Source organism: Nanorana parkeri, unplaced genomic scaffold, assembly GCF_000935625.1.
Source record: "Nanorana parkeri isolate BGI_ZX_2015 unplaced genomic scaffold, ASM93562v1 scaffold604, whole genome shotgun sequence".
Classification (NCBI taxonomy): domain Eukaryota; kingdom Metazoa; phylum Chordata; class Amphibia; order Anura; family Dicroglossidae; genus Nanorana; species Nanorana parkeri.
This window is the reverse complement of record NW_017306872.1, coordinates 573,897-596,220: the sequence shown is the minus strand read 5'-3', so window position 1 is coordinate 596,220 and position 22,324 is coordinate 573,897. Positions and strand designations below refer to the sequence as shown.

Below are 22,324 nucleotides of genomic sequence, written 5' to 3'. Positions count from 1 at the left end.
CTAAAAAATTTATGTGGTTAGAATTGTCCATGACAAAGTAATACTCAGTCAAACCATCACAGCGCTGAAAACTATAAAATGTCCTGATTATGAAGAGGGTGCAACATGTCGGTACTGAAGTGGTTAATGTTGTTTTTTAGGAGTTACTGTACACTGTAACTGCCAGAAAATCATGAATACAGACTTGTAAAGTTACTGACAGGTCCACTTTAACATTATGCTGTTCCTGGTTGAACCCAGAGCCAGGAAACACATGCATGCTTTAAACACATATATAATAAGATTAGAAATCGGGAGTACAAACAGATGCATATCATCAGGTAATATGGGGGGGAAAAAAAGATTAAGTTATGATTAGATCAGTGCTTGCATGTGGTTGTCTTCCTACCAAGATGTGCCATCCAGCAAGATGGCAGCCAAATAGCTGAGTGATTCTGTTATTCTGTAGTCCTGCCAAACCAACATATTGCCGTGTGTGTCAGTCCCATTACTTTTATGTTTGTATTGCAGAAATAAGAACATGATGTTCTTTGATAATCCCCACAGTAGTCTGTATATTTGAACCAATTAAAGTGTACCTGTCCTTTTGACACAGCAAGGGTTGTCATTTTGTTTGCAGAAAGAATACGTATGCTTTTAATTCTCCAGGAAGGAGATTCATTAATGTTAGAGTGATGTCAAAAGTGCCTAATACATTGTGTTAAACTCCTTCCACTATCTGGGTTATTTCGTAAGGCACTAAAAAGAGTAATGAGGATGCACAGAGACTCATAACAACCTATCAGGTAGTGCCCACTTTACTATAAACACTCAACTCACTAAGGGGTCAATTTATAAATCTTCCACCCAGCTATACGTCAGGTGAGAGCCATTTACACAGCATTCTCGCCACTAGAGGGAGCTGAGGAGCATAGGAAATGCCTATGCTCCTTTACTCCATTGGACCTAAACACCAAATGCTGGGCGAATTCCATTTGCACAGCATTTCTATGCTCCTCAGTTCCATCTAGTGGTGAGAATGCCATTTGCATGGCATTCACTCAGCATAATGCTGGGTGGAAGATTTATAAATTGCCCCCTAAAGTGTATCTTAGGGCAAAAAATATGCAGTACATCTCTGCAATGCGTACAGGTTTCGTGATATAGGGTTTCTTTAAAAACACAGCAGACCTGTGTGAATTTTACCCTGCTGGACTACGGATCACCTCTCCTCTTATGTTATGGAGGTTAGGAGAGGAGAACATGGTCTGTATTCCATGCAGAGGAGAACTGGGCAAGGCTGACAACACTGCCTGGGATTTCTGTGCAGCAGAGGCAGGGTTGTCAGCTCACAGCAGGAAGTTAGGAGCCCAGTAGATTTTTGGCAGGATCATCTGCCATACATTCTTCTGAGTATTCTAACTCTTACTGCCTTCAAAACACATACTGTATATGTAGTGTATATATATATATATATATATATTTATGTATATATAACATAAGTGAGTTATTTTTAAAGCAGATATGGAGTTTATTAAATAAATTAACTTTCAAGTGAACCCCTAAGTAAAACAAAATAACAAAATTATCAGCAGCAGCCGGCACCATAAAATGTCAGGAAACATCTACTGATGTAGACAATCTCACCCAGTGCCGTCTGGAGTCTCCCTAGAGACATAGCTCTCCAATCAGAAGAGATCAAATGCTTTTCTGATTGCAAAGCTATAGGTCTGACTCAGAAGGGGACATGTTGCACCTCTGCAGAGAGACCACTGCTTCCTCACAGAGAGCAAGGCTCCTTCTCTGCAGCATGTTGACAGGGGACAGGCATGTCTACTCAGGCTGTGGCTACTTTCTAAAGAAAAGTACTGTAAGACTTTGCACAACTTTTGTTTTCATGCACCAGGAAGGCATTTAGCTGATTTGAACTAAAAGTTTAATTGGGCTTTAATAAAAATCAATGCATTAACAGCACAGGTAAATTGCATGTCAAAGCAAAGAGACAAAATGCATGCACAGACAAAATTTAAATATAAAATCAGGCCTATGATGTCAGATAGTAATAAAGATAGCTTGACTTAGTTGACAGCAGGAATTAATCAAAAAATTCCAAAACATACCCTTCCAACTAGTATGGGTTCAGGGCCAGAGAACTCTTCCAGAACAAACATTTGATTCCACACCCAGCCTCTCTTGGATCGGTTCAAAACTTTTTGCTCATCGTTGATTCCACTAAGTTCCAAGGTGGCATCGGTGGTGAGTACATGGGAATCATCCCTCGGAGCCATATATACATGAGGAAGTACAGCAATCCATAATATGATTAATGGAGTCCAAACATCCATGAATGTTTCCCCCAGTCTTTCTGGCATTTTAACACGGGTTAAAGGGAGCGCGGACAACATGAAACAAATGTTCTTGCTCACATCCAGATTGCAGCCATCCAATTCATCATGCGGCGAGAGATATTTACTTGCAGCTGATCCGCGGCTTTATTGCTCAATAAACATAAGCACAAATAGTTCACGAATGAAGGACATGACGAGTCTGGAATATCGCTCATTGATGTTTCCCTTAAAAAGGAAAAATAGAGAGAAGTGAGGAACTTGTACAGCAGGACATACTATGTTGTTCACAGTTAACAGTAATTGTAAGGTCAAATTTTGAAGGTGTTTGTATCACAAGAGGAGAGAGAGGAAAACAAAAATCACAAAGAAATGTCACCAATAGGGTCTAGAATGTTACATATGTGACAGTTTACATTACTTTAGTGTTCATAAATATTCATAAACGTGCTTTATTTCACTATTATTTTAAAAAGTAACTTTTCTTGAAGTGTACCTCGCAATAGAAAAATGAAAAAATCTTTAAAAAATTAATATAGCATAAACAAATTGTTGCAAAAGCCATTCTGTAATTTATTGTTATTGAAATTACCTTTCAATTTAAAACTGTAGCTGTGGTAATGTTTTAAATCTGTCAAAAAATGCAATGCAATCTCCGTATGGAATGTATGGAGTGTAACTATGTACAGAGTTCCATAGACAGTTGGTGAACAAACCCAGAAATGTCACTTCCTGCTTCTGTGATTGGCTGACTAGTTTTCCCAGAAGTCTGCCCTAAGATACAAGTACAATTTTTGGCATCCCTAGTAATAGGAATTACATTTTTGGTGAGATTCTTCCTAAGGCCTTATTCACACGACTAACAGCCGGCCCATACAGATCCATGCTGCGTGTACGGCCGTATCGGGCCACTCCTGGGAAGGACAGGTGCTGCATGTGATTTGTATGCAGCAGCCTGTTCTTCTTTGTGGGAGTACGCGGCCATACACCACCGTATGCTCACCTGAACTGCGCGTTCGTGCGGGTGCTAGTGTCCCTGCTTGGACGCAGACAGGATCCATCCTGTCAGTGTACTAGTACAGACACCCACACAGACGTGCAGTTCGGGTGAGTACACAGCGGCATTCTCCCGTAGAGAAGAACAGGCTGCTGCGTGTAATCACACACAGCACCTGTTCTTCCCAGGAGCTGCCCGATACGGCCGTGCATGCAGCACAGATCTGTACAGGCCGGCTGTTACTGGCGTGAATGAGGGCTAAGGGTTAATTACTATTAAAGGGATGCTGACACTGCAACTTTCATCATTACAAGACACAGAAAGTCCACCAGCTGATTATAATGAACCCAGACCTTCCATTCAGGGATCAATTTGGAAAGGACATGCTGCAACAAACAGCTTTTTCTTCAGACAGAAACAGGTAGGAAACTGCAACAAAGTTTGTCCCAATCCTTGTAATGTACACAGACCACCCAGAGAGGATTGATTTTTTTTTTTCTCAACAAAAGTGGAATTACTCTATAAGCAATACCAATAAACATGTCAAACCAGTGAACTCAGCTATCCAACAAATGCTGCAACAGTGCCAACGATAGAAAGGTCACCCCAATAAATGCCTAATTCCAGCCTCTCCTCCCCATCCCTTAGTGTTTCCCCTTCCTGCCCTAGAGCATGGGTGAGGTTTGGGTTGGCAGCTGCCATAGGTTTATGGTTAATCCCCAAAATTCACAAAGCTCACAAATCCCAAACTATTGGCCAAAAAAATGTTCAGGTTCCCCTACAGAAATAACAAACAATCAAGCTATTGCTCCCGGTCAGCTGAGACACAAGAGATCAATAATATCAAGAAATTATTACCGATTCGCTTTCTATAAAAGGATGAACTCACAGAAGCCATATTGTCATTGTGTATTGTAGCCCCTAGAGAGAGTTGAAAATTCTTTGTTACCAGGATTTTTTTTTTCTGGGGGCATTGGTACATTTCCTCCATGGCTACCCATGTAGTGGTTGGACAGTAGCTTGCTTACTAACCCTATTGATCCCTAAAAACACATCTGTTCAGGGATGCCACCTCCACCTAAAACCTGTACTCAGATCAAATTATCCCCACACTTGCTATTACCTTTTCATCACTTGCCTTTCCCTTTTTTAGATTGTAAGCTCTCAAGAGCAAGGTCCTCCTATTGTATTGTAACTGCACTGTCATCCTATATTTTGTAAAGAAATGCACAACATTTTGGATATATGTGTATGTATATATATATATATATACACATAACACTCTGCACTCACAGCATGCTGTTGGGCGTCATTCATCACAGAGGACATGTTGTTTTAGGGAAGAGATACTACAAGGGACAGCGCCAGAGAGCCACATGAAAAGAAGAACCTTATGGACATCAGTTGGTTACCAAGGCAGATGTTGCAATTATTTGGCAAAAAAAAAGCTGATCTCAGTGTTTCATGCCCTGGTGTGGATGCCAATCAGATTTTTGGAACAGTCAAAATTGTATTATAGTAATTACAAATACATGTCCTATTCCAGAATAGGTTTTCCATGTAGACCTAATGATCATTATACGGTATACTCCAAGCCTGTACCTTATCTTTTTTTTTTTTTTGTTTACCACTTATTGTTCCATGATTACAAAGCTGCTTTGTCTTTTGAGAAGACACAAAGCTCCCAATTTCTGTTTAGGGAAATCAGGTGCTTATGTGCTTGTGCAAGCATGCTCCAAGCTTACGCATGCATATTGCTGACAAATATATTCTTCTATAGAACATTGGGGAGAAGACAAAGAAGACAACTACACGTAAGAGGCAGGGTTTTATTAAAACTCATGCAGAACTTTACCGCCTTGCAGCGGCAATGACAATATTTGCAAGTTAATGTTCTATTGGCATCTACTGGTAAGACATAATTTAACTATGACTTAGGCAAGAGTGCAACTGAGTAGCTATTTTATGGAATTTATTGCTAAGCTACTTTTTCAGGAGTCTGAAGGCCAATGAATGTCAAATGACTTCTCACCAAGTGTAAGACTTGTGTACACTTGTATGTGACCCTCCCATAGTGATGGAATTCTCCGGAACCTATCTACCTTACCTTCCAAGGTAAAGATGCATTGTTTGGAAGTTAACTCCTACATTGTCTAAATGTTGCAAGCGGTGGTTGAATTATTGTATTACTTGCAAATGTTGGGTAAGATATTAACCACACTCCCAGAATATGATAGACCAGGGGTCCTAAAGCTACGGCCCGCCGGCCACATCCGACCCGCCAGGGTCCTTGCCATAGGCATCAGGGCTGGTTTAACGTAGGGACTAAGGGAGCAGCAGCAACAACATATAGCAATCAATCAATCGGCCGGCCGCCGGCGGGGCCCGGGGAGAGATTGGCATTCTCCCGGCCCCGCCTGGGTGTCGGGGAAGTGACACAGGCCGTTCCGGAAGCCTGACAGCTTCTGTGTTCGACCTGCGCGACTGCACCCTTTCTATTCAGGGTGCACACCAAGGCATGGGTCATACGGAAGCCTGGAAAATCAAATGCCAGGCTTCCTTTAGCAGCATAACACTAGTGCGGCTGCGCCCCTCCAACTTTGGGCGCATGCCAGCAAAGCTCCTGGAGGGTGGCCAACAAGAAGAGAGCTGGGATATGACGTGATATAATCTCCTGCCTCTCCCAAAGCTGGACGCTGCCGTCGAGAGGTAAGACTATGATCCGGCCCCCAACAATGTCTGAGGGACAGTGAACTGGGCCCATGTTTAAGAAGTTTGAGGACTGTGATAGACCCACTAGTATATTTATCTCTGATTCATCAAGGCACAATATGAATGAATGCATGCAAGATAGCGTATAGGGCATGCTTCAATGACATACAATATTATTTGTATGAGGCCACTACAGAATGACTTAAGCACGCTTTAAGGTGGCTTAGGTGCTACTTCACGCTTGATGAATTAGGACCATATCTGCTATCCACATCTGATGCTTGGCCAATGCCACATTTGCATTAGCATCATTAAAGACAAAATCTTTATCATTGTGATTAAATTGATATTTTAGGAGGGTACAACAAAATTGCCACCTTCATACATATCTTTGGCCTATGTGGTTTTTTTTTTATTACCAAAGGGCACAATTATCTGTATAAGCCTTGCTTAGAAAAAGGACAGAATGTGGGGCTCAAATAGATAAGCACCAAAATAATGTGTTTTGTGTATGTAACTTATGTCTGTTGCCTGCCACCTGGTGTGTAAGTCGGGCATTGAGCTGTTTTTCCTGAGGGTCAAAATTATCTGAGCTCAGTCACCAGATTTATGTTAACACTGGGCACATGTACAAAGCCTTAAAGTGCAATCCCACCTTTAGACACACAAACCCCACTTTGAATCACAATCACATCAATTCATAAAATCAAACAGCTTTTAAACCACACCTGTGCTTATCTCTTCTCTGAAAACTGGCATTTATCTTAAGCTGGCCATACTGAATTTCACCTTTTTCTTGCTGAATTAGCCAAAATTCCATCTGTGGGTTGCCCCACCAGCACTACCACGCTCGGCAAAAGCACATTTTTTAATTAACTTTTGTCAGAGGAGCCAATTGGAAAATTGTTGGCTGAATATTGACTGCAGCCAATTAGCTTTAGTTGCTGTTTAGTTGCAAGCGCCGTCTGCCAGAATACGATAGCCAGCAATGGAGATTTCACCATTCACGCACTTTATTGTGAATGGGGGAATCAAGTAATTTCTCTTATTCACCCGGAGGAGGTAAACGAGAGAAAAATCTTAAAGTGTATTTCCACTTTTGCAGCAAAATTGGGTTTACACCTATTTTATATTTGTTACATGTTCCCATTAATATTACATAATTAAAAAAAATATTACAAGATTTATTTTCACCAAGCTGCCACCCGTACAGTATGTAACGTTACAAAGGGGGCTGTGTGATGTTTAATGTAATTAACCCTGCCTGTTCTGTGCTGACAGATATAATTATCAGTTGTAAACTCGATTTGAACACTGCCTGTCCTAACCAAGGGTTAAATACTTAGAGACATTGTAGGTTATTCAGAGAAAGCTCAGTCTGTCCCTCAGTTTGTCTCTATACTTCAGCTTTTAAACTGCTTAGAATAGCCTGGAATCTACACAAAGGCCTTCACCAAAGTAATATCTAAAAGAGGAATAAGACTGTTTTTATACTGTGTGAACAGGAACACATAACAAATATATAGTGGGGATTTCTATTGAACTACACGTTATACTGTATGGCTAGCTTTACTCTCATGAGACATTCCTATATTTTCTAGGTGGGAAATCAACAGATACTGTATGTTGGTGATCTGCTACCCTGCCTGACACGCTCTGCCCTACAATCTGTGAGAGCAGTGTGTGATAAAAAAAAGAAAATATAAATACATATATATATATACAAGCTATAAAATGTTATATATAGATATATAGATCTATAGATCTATATAGATATATATCTATATATCTATATATAGCTACAAATAAAAGACTACATTTACATTTTACAGTATGCAAGCTAATATTGAGGAAGCCTGTGAGATACCTTTCTACTTCCACTTACAAAGCTAGTATACAACTGAGGACATTCTTCCAGCAGAATCTTCCATTCCATTTTGAAAAAGTACAGCAAACCATATAAAAAAGGTTTTGGTATTATTTCCAAAACAGGAGCCGGTAGCAAGATAGCTAAAAATCTCAGCAATCTATTTAGGAGTGGTATAGACTTTAGACTTTAGATTAGCTGAGGTTTCACTGTAAAAGACCAGTGTACTGTTTCATTGTCGTGACTATGTCAGAAGTAAGTTTATTGAAAGTTGGCAGTTATTGAGAATTACATATGCAAAACTGCAACGTTTCATATGATAGTCCTCCACTATAATGCTATTTCCCCTATACTCCAGTTTAATAACACAGCCATACAGTATAACAGGATTTAGAGCAATTTCCTCCCTTCTCACTTCATTTAATCCTTTTACAAATCTTGTCTGCATCAGTTAGAAAATACAATTTTCTTCACTTTCTTTTATTCACCAAAAAACTGAGAGATATCACATTCAACTGTAAAACAATCAATTGCACAAATGATTTTAATCATTATGTATATCAACAAATATGACTCACAATGGTTTGCTTGCAGGTCCCTAAGCCCTAATGAAACCGGATAATCGTTACACGATACATGTAAAGCTTGTGCATAGCCTTCCTTTAATTATTGCACTTTACGAGGTGGTGGAATTTGTCATTCCCTTTTCTTGTGGCATAAATATATGTATTTAATTAATATGCGGAACACTTTAACAAGAAGCCTAATTGCGGCGTTCCCTTGTTTAAATAACTCGGTGCTAATAAGGTTTATATTCAAGCCCATTTCAAACGCGTAAAACGTACACATGGAGCTTTACGTAAGGCAGCAAGCAATGTGCAAAGTATTGTCACTCATATCAATCAATAGGAAACAATCTGTTTTTTTTACAGGGCTACTAAAAATGAAAGGAAGTTTTTAAGTATGAAGATATTTTTTTTTACAATTTATTAGATTACGTTTCTGAATTTGTTTAGGATTTATCAATATTACCCTACTGACCATTCCCTAATTGAGCTATTAAAATGATGTATTATTTTCAAAGATGGCGTTTCTGAGGTCTGTTGCCTGGGGCGAGAGATTTGGCTGCTTTTTGGCTGTAATACAACTTATTTATTATGCATGTTAGGCTGGAGCTTATGTTAATCAATGAGCTGATCATAAAAGATAGATTGGTAGATAGATAGATAGATAGATAGATAGATAGATAGATAGATAGATAGATAGATAGATATTATAGAAACTGATAAATAAGACAATATGAGGTATAGGAAATTAGATATATACAATTCACAGAAATACTATTAATGAAGATAGCATAGGCTATAGGACATGAAATATATAAGATGCATAGAAAGACTGATAAAAAGATAGCATAGGCTACATGACATAGAAGATACATAGACTGATGCTGATCATTAAGATCACACAGGATATAGGACATGTAATATATAATGTATATAGAAAGCCTGATAATAAGGATAGCATAGGCTCTGGGACATGGGATCTATAAGTTACATAGACTGACACTGTTATTTAAGATAACATAAGCTATGGGACATGGGATATGCTGTATAAGATACATAGGCTAACACTGATAATTAACATAACAGAGACTATAGGACATGGGATATATAAGATACATTGACTGACACTGATACATACCATAACATGGGCTATAGGACATGGGAAATATAAGATACATAGATTGACTCTGATACATACCATAACATGGGCTATAGGACATGGGATATATACGATACATAGACTGACACTGATACATAACATAACATTGGCTATAGGACATGGGATATATATGATGCATAGACCGACACTGATAATTAACAAAACATAGGCTATAGAACATGGGATATATAAGATACATAGATTGATACTGACAATTAACAAAACATAGGCTATAGGACATGGGCTATATAAGATACGTAAACTGACACTGATAATTAACATAGTATTGTATAAACATCAGCAGATATATAAAGTACACACAACAACACTGATAAATATGATTGCATAGGGAAAACATTATGAGATATATAAAATACATACACAGACACTGATGATTATAATAATATAGGCTATAGGACAAGAGATCTATGAAACATAGCCTGACATTGATATTTATGTTAGCATAGGCTATAGGCCATGGAATTTATAAGATACAAGGGCAGACAGATGCTGATAAATTATATAAAAGCACAAAGCTATCATATAGATGTGGGACCAAACTCAGAATGGGCATTTGTCATGTTTGTACTAAACAGAAATGCCAGATACCTAAATCGTATACATAATAGACTGGATAAAGGACATGAAGAAGAATACAGATATAAGACTTCCTAAGGGAAGGAAAAGACAATGAGAGTCAAACACAGAGACGTTTAGAAAAAGAAAAGGTGAATGAAGGAAAGAAAAAGAAGGAGAGAGAGAGAGACTGGAAGACCGACAGTGAAAGAGCAAAGATAGAGGGACCAAGAAATAGATAGAAGATCAGATAAAGAGCAGTGAGGAAGGGTGAGATAAGGAAAGGTGGCAAAAGGCAAACATTTGATTAGAAGATAGGATATTGCAAAGACTCAAGAGATGGAGAGATACACAAGAAGTAGTGTAGATATGAGATAAGACAGAAGAGAAACACATGAGACTGGTAACATAGACCGATCCTGGAGTTCTATTCATGGACATTCCTTATAGCCTTGGAACTACTTCCAGGCTTGTGTTTCTGATTTGTATTGGCTGACAGCTCTGCTCAGAAAGCCATTGTTACACATGTTTCCTGCTAACCTTTTCCTTTTTCCTTCTCCCACACAAGATCTTTTCTCAATAATGAATTAATATGTAGGCAGCGACGTTTCAGTAATAAGCAACTGCAAGAGGACAATCATGTTTAATGTATGTTGTGTGCTGTCAGGGTTGTGCCAGCATGCTGCAAGAATGGCACACTCATTACAAGCAGAAAACAAACACCATGTAATATGTGATTTTCACATTAGGGATCTCCACTGGACATCCCCATTTCTCCACAAGATGCCATAATGTTGTAACACAGAGGGGTCAGGGTGATGTAATAAGAGGTTTCATTACATGTTTTTGAAGGTTCTCATTTATCCAGGTCATGGTATAGCTGGTAGTAGTCAGTCACATTCAACTGGACTTATATAATGGACTATAATGTTGAAGATGTTATAATATTGTATAATGGACTATAATGTTGAAGATGTTTCATATCTTCATAGCTTATCAAAGCTACTTCTTCAAAAAAGTGCCTTGAACTACGAAACATCATCTACATTATAGAACAGTTGAATGTGACTGACTACTACTAGCTATTCCATAATCCTATACCTATAAACCTATACTAGGTTTCACTACAAGCTTCTGAAATACAATTTTCACATGGTCTGTAAAAACAAGGATTTTCCATGGGAACAGTTGGATGCTCATGGACTTCAGTCCATTGATCACATTAAACAGCAAGATAGAGGCCTTACTGTTGTTCGATGGAAAGCTTATGGTGGAAGGGAACCCATTATTTGGCTTGATGAAGGAATCACAAGCACCACTAGCTTTGCTCTTTTGGGGATCAGCCACTCAAAACTGATTGTTCAGATTTCCCAGATGTTTGCGGGATAGACCACCAGGCACATTTTGATACCTTCAGCACAACATTTAGCCAGGCTTGGGTTTCGGGTTGCTGTGGCCATTATTAGGTGGTCCAACTATCTCTGTCGGATTTCTTATTTTAGGTGGACAAGAACAGAGTTTAAAAGTGTGGCAGAGATATATCACTACTAGAGGATCAAAGACAAATAAGATGTCAGAGTCTGACGCAACCCACCAGGTTCCACCTACAGTATAACTATAATATAATTTTACTGGTGGACTGGTATTTTTATTACATATCAATCATTCAATATGATTCTAGTGTACATGCGATGATTGCATTAAAGTGCATGTAAACCCAACATCGATGTTTTCAGTAATTTTAAGCACAGTTGTACTGGCTCCTCTCCTGTACTCGAACTGCTTACTCACTCACTTACTAATTTTACAGCACACGGTGACCTTCTAACAATGTGTATTAGAAGCTGCAGCAAGGCAAATAGAGTCTGGCATCAATTAGCTCTTTCCTACCCAGTTCCTTACTGTCTCTGGCATGCCCCTTTCATGCATTGGATTTCAGTTCTTTCATTAATGGAGGCTCAGCATCACATGTGGGCATTACCTTAATCATAGAAATACCCACTCCTCCAGATTAACACATACCCATAAAGTAATTTTAATATTTGTGTAACTCCTCCCAAGATTAGGACTGAGGACTCTTGAGAGGAGTACTGAGGCATCAGGTGCTACGATGTTTTCAGGACGCTATGTATACACTCTGTGGGCCACTACCAATGATCTGTCTATATTGCATAGAGAAGCACATTGCAAAGTGCATTTTGTAATGTAATCAGCATTTTGATGGGTGTGGGGGTGAGGGGCAGGGAAAGCAAAATATTAAAAGATTATTTCAGCTTTAAGCAAATCATTTTTGGGTAACTCTGTTTTAAAGTTACTTACCTGGAGATCCTTCCAGTAACAACAATTCCTGCTGCAAACTCCTATCACTATGCTTTGCAATTAGCAGCAGTGTTGTCAAGGTGCAGGGCCAACTCCTTCAGTTGAACAAACAGTTAATAGACCAAACAGGCAAGCAAACAACCAACTGAAGAAGCACAGATGGCAGGCTGACAACACCGCTGCTAATTTTGAGGCAGTGGCTTGGTGTTGTCAGGCTGTAACAGGAAGTACAGTTACTGACAGGATCTCCGGTTGAGAATCTTTACAACAGATTACCAAAAATGTTACAAAACCTGTACACCTTGAAACATGGTGCAAGCATACTTAAAGTGACACTAACCTCAGGAGTACCCTATTAACAACAATGTATCTTATTTGTGTATCACTCAGCTGTAGATCCTTTAAATCACCTTTGAATTCATGCTGACACTGTCCTTCCTTCTAGAGGGAGGCTACTCTTGTTCCCCATGGTCCCTGTGTGTTTTGTGAAGTCGCCACCACTCCAAGCTCACTGCTGTGATGGACTACAATCTCATGTTTAGTTTACTGTAGTAATTTGTACTGAGGTTGTGGTCCATTATTGGAGTGAGCTTGGAGCGGTGACTACTTTACAACACACACTGGGACCATGGGGAACAAGAGTAGCCACCCTCCAGAAGGAAGGACAGTTTCAGCTCAAACTGAGAGATGATTTGAGGATCTACAGCCGAGTGATACACAAATGAGCTACATTTTTGTTAATAGTTAAGGTACTTGAATTCATTTTTAGGAATTAACACCTGTGTTTACTGTCACTTTAAAAATAGATTGTGGATTTACATACAATACAAAAGTCAACACCCTTGAGCCAGCCAAGTCATTGCAAACAATACACCCCATATATCGCTGATATCTCAGCAATTTTAAAGCAAAAGCCTTATCAAGCCAATGAGAGCTCCCTCTAGTGACTGACCTATCTCTCTATATTTAATATAATAACACAATTGAAAAGCATTTTATTACTTACACTTAAAAAATTACCTGCCAACATTGCAATATTAAAGAAAATTTGCATTCACTCTAAATAATACCCTTTAATGAAGCAAAAGGCATCATACAATAATCAAGCAACCAGTCAAAAGTCAGCTTTTGGCTACCAAAGGTTTAGCATTTTATGATAGGTCACTCTACCTTACTGAACCGACTTATTAAACTAAGATGTACAAGTTTGTGATTATGAAATAAAAGGATAAGGAGAACACAAGAAAGTAATGATTGTGCTCTTAGAAAAGCATATTTCAGTTATAGTCCTTCACATTGATATGCTAACCTGTACAGCAAGCATCCATCCACACAACTCTGCCATATATAAGGAAATATCACACAACGTGGGGAAATTAAACAAAGGAGAAATACATAATTAAACATGCTTTTTAAATGTGTATTCCATTGCTAAGTAATCCGCAGTGCAAAATCCAAATTGAATTCTACGGTTCTGATGTACAAAGCTAGCTGCATGGGAAGTTCTCGACATTGCTCTGTACAAGGGCACCGGTACAAAAAAAGAAATCCTCTATCCAATTAATTAACCTCCACAGGTCCAAGAGGTCTTTACATTATCACGGATAATAGTATAGTTTAGTATAAGATCATTATAACATAAGAAACAAAATACACTTAATTTGGAAGAAGAGCAGCTACGATACCTTTCCGGTTGTGAGAGTAATTCTGGATGTAACAATTAAGAATGGAATTCCAGTAAAAAGATCATTTTGGATAGAAGGTGGGGTTTGGTAGCTCATCTGTTTTTTTTTTTTATAGCTGCTCATGGCCCATAGACCACCCTGTATCCAACTTCCAGTCTTACTATGACAGCCTGAGCTCTTCTGAAAGTTTAAAGATGAACCTGAGCCTTTCCTTCAGTCTTGCACAGTTGTACCAGCTCCTCTCTTGTACAGAAATTACTTATTTTGATTTCACTGCACACTGTGAGCTTCTCAGAAGATCCAGCAAGTCAGACAGAGCCTGCCAAATTTCCTGGCTGAAGGATGTCCAGCATCATCCAGCGCTTTTCTCCACAACTTAAATGACCCTGGCCCACTCCTTTCATTCCTTGGATTTCAGTTCTTTTAAACATGTAGGCTCAGATTTACATGTGGGCTTTACATTGGAACTACAATCTGCTTATTGGAACACCTACCACCCCAACAAAGTGGTTTGATATTTGCATAACTCCTCCCAAGAACCGGCCCACTGCTTGCATCGGGGCGGATGGCTCTTGGGAGGAATTCTGAGGCAGGGTGTTGTGATTGTTTTTAAGGAAACTATATACAGTACAGCTCTAGTCTGGTCCCTCCCACCAGACATGTTCTGCTTGCGCTGCATAGAGAAGCACAGAGCCTGTCAATGGGTTTCAATAAGGTATGTGATGAAAATGGAAAGGTTTTATTTAAAAAATATATAATTTCCCTGTTGATGAGGAGGGAAAGGAACAACCATGGAAGGCAAAATATAAGCTGATTAAACTTCAGTTCTAAGCGCTTGGTTTGTCTTTATGGAGTATATTTTCCATGTTTTCTTAGAAAGATTCCACAAAAAAGCCAGTGACACTGGGGGGTTGATTTACTGATTTAAGGAGAAATTGGCTGTTCACTTTGTGACTTCCATCACCCAATCTCTTAAACTTCAACAGCCTATACAACAGTGTCAATGATTCCAATTCTTCTGTTACAGATTGTACCTACAACTATATTGAAGTGACGTATAGATTTTTTTTTTTTTTTTACACTGAAATACCATTTCAGCATCGCTTGTGTTATTTTCCTACTATAAAAAGGTTTCAGTTTCGATGAATCAATTGGTCAATCAATGCTGTAACAGAGCTTGACAATCTATTGAAGATTCCCAGTCAGTGGTACTTGTGCCTATAGTACTCCTGACACCTTCAATAGGTAATTCTGAAGCCCAAAGTAGCAGGTTTGAAGTTTAAAATATATTTGTAATGGGTATAATTTTGTATGCGAAGCAACTTGGGACAGAAACATTGGAGCTGACATGGCTGACCTATATCTGAAGGTACATTAAACGGGGCTTTTATCTTTATCCTTGCTTCAGTACTTAGAATATTACTAGACTTGAGCAAGCATATCCGAATTGGTTATGTTGACCCTTGTTACAAAGAGTCTTTTTCCAAGACAATGGCTCACCAGAAGTTAACGGTCATGGAGTATGTTCCTTCAGCAACGCACACTCCCATTAATCTGCCCTGATAGGCTTGCTTGTAAGCAAGAAAGAAAATGTTTAAAATTCAGGGTCAATCTGATTTTAGATCTAAGCGGAACAGTGAGTTGAGAAGTGATTGATGATTCCTTACTATAGGTTATTGTTGTTTTGGCATTTAACAAATTAGAAAGTCCATTGAGGGGATACTGGTAACAACTGAATATATTTTAGGGGACACTCAGGAACCTTAGAGAAAGTCTTCTAAACATGTCTACTAATAATGGGCAACAATGTAATTATGTTGAGAAACTCAGCTGTAGGATGTATTAAGTAGTGCATATGCAGCTTTTGTATACCCCAAACTGTCAATTCTACTCATATAAATATGGTGTAATGTGGTATAAAGATGACTTAAGTCCCTCTTTTTTGTGCAAAATATAAAATGGGTTTCCAGTTCTGTAAATCCACCTCTCTTTGTTCAGTTTTCCACTTCCTGCCAGAACTTTTACCTTGCCAACACCAATGCATATCTTGGCTTATTAACAAGGCAGAGCAAAGAGCAACGATGATGTGAAAAGTGCAGTAACCCATAGCAAACAATCAAAATCCATATTTCACTGCTGTGAATACAGTAGCTGAAATGTGTTATGGGGCTCTGCACAATGTCCTTGCTCTTTGAAACGGCCTTATGAAAATAAACCTGCTTCAGTAGTAGACTCTCGAGCTGGGCAGTCTATGACTCGATGAATGAAGTTAAGAGAAAATGGGCAGTAAACTCATCGATCAGATAGCAGAGTGTAGAACTAGTCAGTAAAAGAACTTGTGAATGGGGAAGTTCATTTAATGATAACACATTTTTCTGTCAATACAACAAAATAGATTCTAACAAGACATACAATAAACATAGACAGGATTTTTCCTCCGTTCTTGTTACAAACAATTTATTTAAGGGTACAGGTATACTATATATTCAATGCTCTTTATTTCAAACAAGGTGTATGGGTAAATCAAGGACATTACGGGTAAGATGTGTGTGTAAGTCAATGGCATAAAATTATATTACGGGTATAGATATCAGTTGGGTTTTTTAATTAGTGAGGAGTGGTGTACAAACTACAGTAACCCCTCTTTCCTCCTTCTGGCTATTCTAGCTGATGACAGATGACCTCTGCTTGGTTGCTTTAAGTTATCACCCATTGGCTTTGTAAAATAAGCTCTCATATAAAAAACCATTACAGATCTTTAAGTCTCTCTTTTGTAGAGGAATTAAGTATTTTGCTTTATTGATACTTGGAAGTTGCTCAGTGATAGTAGCTACTTATTGCTACTGCTTTTAGTGCCCATGTCCACTCCTACCTAAATCATTGGGGTGACTTATTTATAGTTTAGATGCCAGTTCAAAGTAAGCCATATGTTATTTATGAAGACCCTGGTACATTAACTCTGTTCTTTCACACACCCAATTTCAAATTCTAAATGTTCTTTGCACATCATTGAGGATTTAAGCTAACAGAGTGAGTGAAAATGGACTCCTTTGGTTAATCGACCCCAATGTGTCACTGCAGTGCTTTACCTATCCACAGAAATCAACTTGAAAGTATACTAGCATACTATGATAGCATGTTATACATTGGAATGCTTCTAGTCTCACTTCAGTCTATTTCCATTCAAAAAAAGGGGCCAGTCTTTGTCAGAACTTTTAAAATCATGAAAACAGATTCCTAGCACATAATATAAAAGAAGAGCTATCTTTGTCTGTATCTCTGAGCTAACGTTGGAAGTCCTTATGGTACGCTATGCTTAGTCAATGTTGGACTTTAAGGTAGGCACCTTGCTGGAGGGCATACTGCTGCATCATCACCAACCTAACTCACAAGCTTGTTGTATGAATTCTACAAAATTAACCATTTGATCCGAACTGGTCACCTTTGACAACAAGTAACATTTTTGTTGTTTCCTGCAGAACATCAAATGTCAACGAGAAAGTAAAGACGAATAGCTAATTCAGGTGATAACACACCAAAACAGAAGAAATGAACAACTTGACATATCAACATTTTAGCATTATACTCAGTCTTCATTTGATTGCTTTGTTTTCAAGCCAAGAATATATACACATTAGGTATTTAATCTCTGTTGCCAACTAGGATTCCTATTTAATATTTTTTTTCTTCCAGAAGACAAGTAATTGCAGTCACTATAACTAGCTTGAAAAGTTCAATCACATCAGCGGTGTAGTAAACATAATGAGAAGAGATTTTACATTTTTCACACAGCTTAATAATAGTCTTTGTTATACCCAGAGCCAGCTGTTATAGAAATTGAATGTACACATAGTACGTTCAAACCCCCTGCCTTTGCTAACAAACTTCAGATCAGTAGCTTTGTTCCAGCGACACTCAGAAACCCATTGAGCTTACTATTTTCTGTTGCCATTTAAATATGGATAATTACACTTTAGTTCTTTCTCTACAGGGCCTTAAAAAAAAGAAGAAAACTTTGAGGAAGTTGTGATGAAGATATCATTATGGTATTACAGTGAGGTAGAAAAAAGATTGCACAACGCAATTGTCATTTGAGTGTTTTGGGCCTCTTACTAATAAAAGAGACTTACATTTTAGGCTGCTCTTCATGAGCAGGTAATAAATATATTCCAATAAAGCTGCTCGAGTAACAAAAGTCAATAATACTGTTTTTTATAAGTTGATATAGGATAAGTGTAAACAGCAGAAGGATGCTTTTGGGTGGCAAGTTTTATTTCTAAATATGTAAACACACACATAAGCAAACATACATGTGCATTTAAAAAAGCCATATTGCACAAAGCTCAACATACATAATTGATATGAGCGTTTGCTTATTTGAGATCCTCTTTACATTAAGCTCTTGCACGATCTAAGAACTATTCTATAACATTAGTGTCATATCCCTTTTACACTGAGCATATAGATGTTATAACTTTATCCCCATATGACCCGCACAGGACTTACACCCAACACCATACTAATCATTTCGCTCAGTATTCGTTACCATCTGTTACTTGTTGAATTCAAAATAATTTTTTTATTTTTTTTTCTATTTCATTAAAATAAAATGATTTGATAACATTTTATCAAAAGCAATATCAATGCTATATAAATGCACTGATAGCGTATCTTGTGCTCAATGCAATATTTATATTTTTAGAACAAGAAGAAGTAACTCTAGACTTAGGACAACCTTAACCTTTACTTGTGGTTAGTCCAAACATTTTCACTGGTCACCAAAGTAATCTGTTTACGTTGAATATATATGGTGACCGAACTGACCCACAAACCTAGAAAGGACCTACTTGTACCATTGATTTCCAAACCATTATTTGCACACTCATTAAAAACCCAGCAAACTTCTCGAGCGTCCTGTGAGTACTCCTTCACTGTTGTGCAAAGGCAAGGAATCAATAATTGCGCACCAGATAACAGACAGTAAATGCCTTCTTTACAGGTACGACTCAAAGACTGTTCTGTCACTAAAGACTGGGCTGTCACTAAAAATCATCCTTTTTGAAAACTTCAATTAATGGAAGGTAAAGTTTTGTTCTATTTATTTCAAAAGTCTCCAAAAAGTGATAACTTCATTGACTGGATTAGAAAAAAATTAAGTGTTGATTGGCTATTTTCCAAGTGACCAGCAATGCTCCCATTAATTTGTATTTTCTCAAAGCAGTTAACCCTTATCATATCGACATAAGTCATCACACAATAACAAACAAATTAGCCTTTGGCTCTCAATTGGTTAAGATAAAATTACTGTACAGTGGTGTCTGTACCATTTTGCAGGGAAGAAAGAAAACCGCTGTTTTGCTTAATGATGACACACTTGTATTTGGATGTATCCAAAATTTACATAAGATAACGAAAGCACCTCGATATGGAAATGAGACAGCGCACGTGAGATCATAAAATATTTATACTTTTTTTTTTTCTTTCCTAGTTACACCTGCCCTTTTGTGCCATGTTATCTTTTGAGCATAAATTAAAATGCAGCAACACGTCTCAAATTAAATCGATCCAAGATGTATATGTGGAAAGACCCACAAAAGTCCCACATTTAATATTCAGCCAGTGGTGCCGTGCCAAAAATAATTAAAGAAAGGACAGACCTTCAGTGGTAACATAAAATGCTAGTGCCCATAAGGATTAAATCTTGACTCTGCCATGTGATTAAAAAATTCTGAATGCAATGTTGGGCTCGGAAACCCATATATATATATAGAAAAAGCCAAGCTGTTATTTGAATGTCAATTTTGAGTATCTGAAGCAATATAACCAGTATGGTGCCAGTGATAATTTTGAGTAATGATTTTTATATGGCTTCTGTGATAATATAAAAATGTGCTAGCCAACTTTTTATCCATATCTAACATACCTGGAGCTCAGCTTGATCTTGGAATCATTGAGTAGACTGATAACTAGGGACTACCACTAACTCCTTTAAAGACTGTATGCAGTCGCTAAAACATTTTGTTGCAACCCGGAGCCTCAACAGGTTTCAAACAAAAATGTTCCGACACTTCTTATATTTCCCTTTAATATCTTCAAGCCTTGGCATCCTCACCCGCACATAAACACATCTAATAGCTAGGCTATTGCTCCATTCTGCAAACCTGTTGGAATACAAGAATCACCAAGCATCCATGCAACATCTTTACATATGATATTTACTATCGTTCCCTATTCTATACCATGACCTTACAGTTTTTGCATTGCCCTTTACATATTTTTTTCATCATTAATTCCGATGCTTATCTGTTGCAGCGATACCAAGATTTGCATGGCGCTGCAGTGCTCTGCCACGGCAGTTTAACCCATTAGCTGCTGCAGGTATTCACAAAAGTGTTAATATATGTTATAATGGAAGGGGAGAATAGACACAGGGCTTGAGCAGTACCAGCTACCCTAAGTCTGATTGTGGGAATCTGTAATCTGTTTTATTGCACCATTTTCCAAGTGTCACCAGTGCGAGATGTTCTGTAGTACACAGGTCTCTAGATGTAGCAGCCAGAGTGGAGCACTAAGCTCTAGGCATATAATGCTATGTCTAGCCACCACTTCATATTTTAATTATGTCTCTAACCTGCCACGGAATAGCAGGGATAAGTTTTGGATTGCTGGGTTTTCTAGGCAGAGAGGGAGAAATAGGGAGAGAGAGAAGGAAAGCGCGAGAGAGCGAGAGAAACAGAGAGAAAGTACCTTCCACCTACAGCTAGAATCTGACAAGCAGCTAAGTCTCTACTGCAATCAAATTACAATATCTAAATATTCTACTTCGCTCTAACCGAGTGTAATGCAGTAGGTGTAAATCTTACAGGTCTCCCTAGGCACCCAAGCCCACCCCACCTGTTCCCCCTTTATAACAAAAAAAATAATAGAAAAAAAAGGATATCCCTTACAATAATCAGACACCAACCTCGAACCGATGCACATCACATCTCTGTCAATTTACATAGGAGGGTTGTGAATTATATTTATTCTCAGCACGCAAAAAAACTGCAAACCATTTCAGGGCATGAAGGCAAGCTGGCATCTGCTTGGAATGCTAAGAGTGATTTTACTCCAATAAAAGAAAAAACAATTGCAGGGGGGGTAGCTGTGGTAACAGGAGACCCTGTATCACTATTACACCAAACTCTGTGTGGTACCCAGGATGGGTAATCACCTGCATCCAGGGAAATGATGCGAGCAGCAACCTTTACTGCAGGGAGGCTCTGAATAATCCCGGGCAGTGCCAAGTCGCCTTTAGTCATTTATCAAGAGAACTCTCAGCGTGCCAGAGATTGGACGAGACCCCCAGAAAGTGCTACACAAACCGCAAGCAAAAAAAAGGTGATGGATACTTACTGTGTATGTGATCAGTTCATCTCTCCATCTGCTGCCACCAGTCAATTAATACAAAAAAAAATGGGATCGACTTCACAGTTAATAGTGCCAAGCTGGATCCTTGATAAGCCCCCCTCACTCTGCGAGGCTCCTGTGCCTTTTCATACTGATGCACTCTTTCTCTCAAGCTCTATGGGTCCATATGAAATAAGATGCAGGTCCTAGCTACCTCTGTGGATCCACACATCAGCAGAGCATCTCCAGACAGAGAGAGTGAGAGAGAGAGAGAGAGAGAGAGAGAGAGAGAAAGAGAGAGAGAGGGAGGAAAAAAAAAAGCACACACACACAAAAGAGGCAAGAGGGATATTCCCAGTAAATCCTTGAATTTTATCAGTGAGCTGCTCCAATGTGCCTGGCTGCTGAGCAAAACAGTGAAGGGTTTGAGAAAGTGATCTTACAAAGAGCCTCCCCTGTCAGCTCTTATTGGGCTGCTAGTCTTGGGAGGCTGGTCCGTGGCTTGAAAATTCATGGACGCATTTTTTTTTCCTCTTCTTCTTCTCCTCTCTCCCCTTCTTCTTTATTATCATTTCAAGTGAAGTGCCCAACTTTTCTTGTCATTGTTGATTCAATCATTGTCCTCTCCCGTCAGCGTGCGTGCAGCCATTAACCCCTAGGCTGCCGCCATCCAGGCAGGGCTTTTGTGGATTAGGCTGATCCCTTCGCTCGTAAATAATACCATGAATAT

General features: G+C 38.7%; 1 protein-coding gene across 1 annotated transcript in view; it reads right to left on the bottom strand.

The window, feature by feature from the left end:
• CDH8 (cadherin 8) overlaps positions 1-22,107 on the bottom strand; it is a 360,027-nt gene extending 337,920 nt beyond the window's left edge. Inside the window, exons 1-2 of the mRNA XM_018562829.1 lie at positions 21,601-22,107; positions 2,100-2,552 (exon numbers count right to left, since the gene is read on the bottom strand). Coding sequence (XP_018418331.1) covers positions 2,100-2,384 — 285 coding nt within the window. The 5' untranslated portion in view covers positions 2,385-2,552; positions 21,601-22,107. The remainder of the gene's footprint in view (positions 1-2,099; positions 2,553-21,600) is intronic.
• Positions 22,108-22,324: the final 217 nt, after the last annotated feature.